This window comes from Nestor notabilis, unplaced genomic scaffold (genome assembly GCF_000696875.1).
Source record: "Nestor notabilis isolate BGI_N333 unplaced genomic scaffold, ASM69687v1 scaffold31631, whole genome shotgun sequence".
Classification (NCBI taxonomy): domain Eukaryota; kingdom Metazoa; phylum Chordata; class Aves; order Psittaciformes; family Psittacidae; genus Nestor; species Nestor notabilis.
Window position 1 is genome coordinate 16150 of NW_009913886.1, and position 2381 is coordinate 18530.

The following is a 2381-nucleotide window of genomic DNA, read 5'->3' on the forward strand; positions in this document are numbered from 1 at the left end:
TAGGTCATTGCTCTGGCAATCGCTTCAGACATACGATCCCATCTGTGTTCAAAATAAATGAGAGACAGGTTTTTGCAGACCAGATTCTCACATGAACCCACATCTGTGTTATTAAGCAGGTAAATAATTACTATAGCCAAAAGAGGAAGAACACAATTCCCATAATACTGTAACACCATTTCTGGAACTGCATCAGCAGAAAGCTGAAATAACAAACAAAACACATCAAGTTTCTACTAAGTCTTACATCTTCAGAATTTAAATGCTCTCAGCTGTAAAAGTAACAGACATCCATAATCTCAAACAGGAGCACATTTGCAAAGTCCTTTCCTTGCAAGAGTGCTAAAAGTCAAAAAGGATATAAAAAGATGTATAAAAATCAGGAGGGAACACATATACATCTAACTCTGCCAGGTAGGCCATGAATTTCAGAAAGAACACATTATTTGGGCCACCTGGTACCTAAACAGCTGAAACAGTCAAAACCCTTTGGAGGTGCTCCTACCCAAAGCCATGCAAATCCTATGCTCCTCCTTTCCTTCTCCCTGAGTATCACAGCAATGACCGGTAATGACTTGCTCTGTTTCTACAGGTTCTGGAGACTCTCTTGTCAAGATGGAAGCCATGTCCCATCACTCTCCAAACCTCTAGCTTCCAGCCTTCCCTCTTTCCTTCCACCTTCTCTCCAAATTCCACTGGTAATATACACCACAGCAACGGCATTCCACTTGCAACCTCCCCTTTCCATAGGGAATACAAAACAAGAAGCTTACATCAAAGTCTGGTACACTGGGCTCTCTGAAGTCATTCCATAATCTTCTGGGAATAACCCCCACAGGAATGTCATGTGTCACAATCCTACTGCTGCTTGATAAGGATGGCTTGAGGGAAGAGAGAGGATGGTCTTGTGGTTAAACAGAAGACTGGAATTCTAAATCCAAACTTTTCAGACCCACTCTGGGAAATACCATAACTGAGTGCACCAGACACTCAGTTCCAGTTTTCCATAGGTTCCCATCAGTCTGCTATTAAGGACAATCAAAAGCAAATCAGAGCCAAAAACTACACAGAAACCTCCTTCACCTAATGGCTTCAGTGAGAAGGCAATAATCCACACATTCAGAAAATGAAGGAATGGAGAAAAGTAGACATTAGAAAACGGTGTTTCAAGCACATATCTTTCATTCTTCCTCCAGCTCTTCCTTGCCTTTTGAACAATACAAAGCTGGTTCCGTGTGCTACCACCTGTGATGGCAGGAAAGACTAGTGAAATGGAAAATGGCACTTTTCTTTCTTTATTTTTCTAGACTTACATCAAAGCTTGTATTTGATCTTAGGAAAAGCACTTAATTTCTAAAAGCCGTCTGTTAATAATGAAGATAAAAGCATGGTTGCACTTACTAGCTCCACAGCGACTCTGAGACAGGGACAGTGTTTGTTAGTCAACTTCATCTTCACTGCGTTAGCATTCTGGGCAGTTTTTAATGCTCTCGACAGGTTCTCAGGCATCAACTCTAAGTAGATCTCATTGTGCTCTGCGGCCACTCCTTCCATCTGAAACTCATTGAAGAAATTCCCCTGTAGTTTTTTTTAATTGGGAAATAAAACACAGCAAATGAAAAAATGACAGGGGTAAGTTTTACCTATCAGAACTTAAGCTTAGTATGGCACATGTCCAACAGGAAGCTTTCCTGTGCCTGGTATCACCTGCAAGAGTTAAGACAAGCTGCACAGGCATGAAGGCCCATTGCTTCAGGCTAAACCTATTTATTTCAGATCCTCCCTTAACTACGATCCCTCAAAACCAGGGGTGTAAGAGGTGACTTTCGCTTTCCTGTTTCCAGTTTTGGCTGTGGGCCAGCCCACAACAAAGCTTCACATAAGTGACAACCAAAGGGGATGTCCAGCCAGAAACATGAGGTCTGTGTAACCAAAAGGCAGTCCTGCAGGACAGAATGCCTTCAGTAAACAAAGCCACGCAGGACTGAGACCTGGCACATCTCAGGTGAGGGCTACACATATCAATCATCCTGTACACCAGACCCTACTGCCCACTCTGGTTTTCAATGTAACGTAATGTGGTTACTGAGTGTCCCGGGCTTACCTGGTTCAGCTCACACCACATACCCACACCTCCATTTGCTACTTTATCGGAGAGGATGAAGTACAGCTTGCTGACAGTCAGGCGCAGGGTGCAGGTCTTGGCTAACTTGGCGATTGTGTTAATTACACCTGGCGGAGGAAGGGGAACGTTACAGCGGGAACCGCTCCACACGCTCATCCCAGGGGAGCGTTCAGGCTCCGCAAACGCAACTCGAACTGCTGCGGAAGCTCCCAAACACTTCAGGGCAACAAGCTGTGGCTGCCCCATCCCTGGCAGT

The 2381-nt window shown here is 44.3% G+C and overlaps 1 protein-coding gene across 1 annotated transcript in view; it reads right to left on the reverse strand.

The window, feature by feature from the left end:
- HUS1 (HUS1 checkpoint homolog (S. pombe)) overlaps window positions 1-2371 on the reverse strand; it is a 4661-nt gene extending 2290 nt beyond the window's left edge. The window contains exons 1-3 of the mRNA XM_010023401.1: window positions 2105-2371; window positions 1402-1578; window positions 774-881 (exon numbers count right to left, since the gene is read on the reverse strand). Coding sequence (XP_010021703.1) covers window positions 774-881; window positions 1402-1578; window positions 2105-2371 — 552 coding nt within the window. The remainder of the gene's footprint in view (window positions 1-773; window positions 882-1401; window positions 1579-2104) is intronic.
- Window positions 2372-2381: the final 10 nt, after the last annotated feature.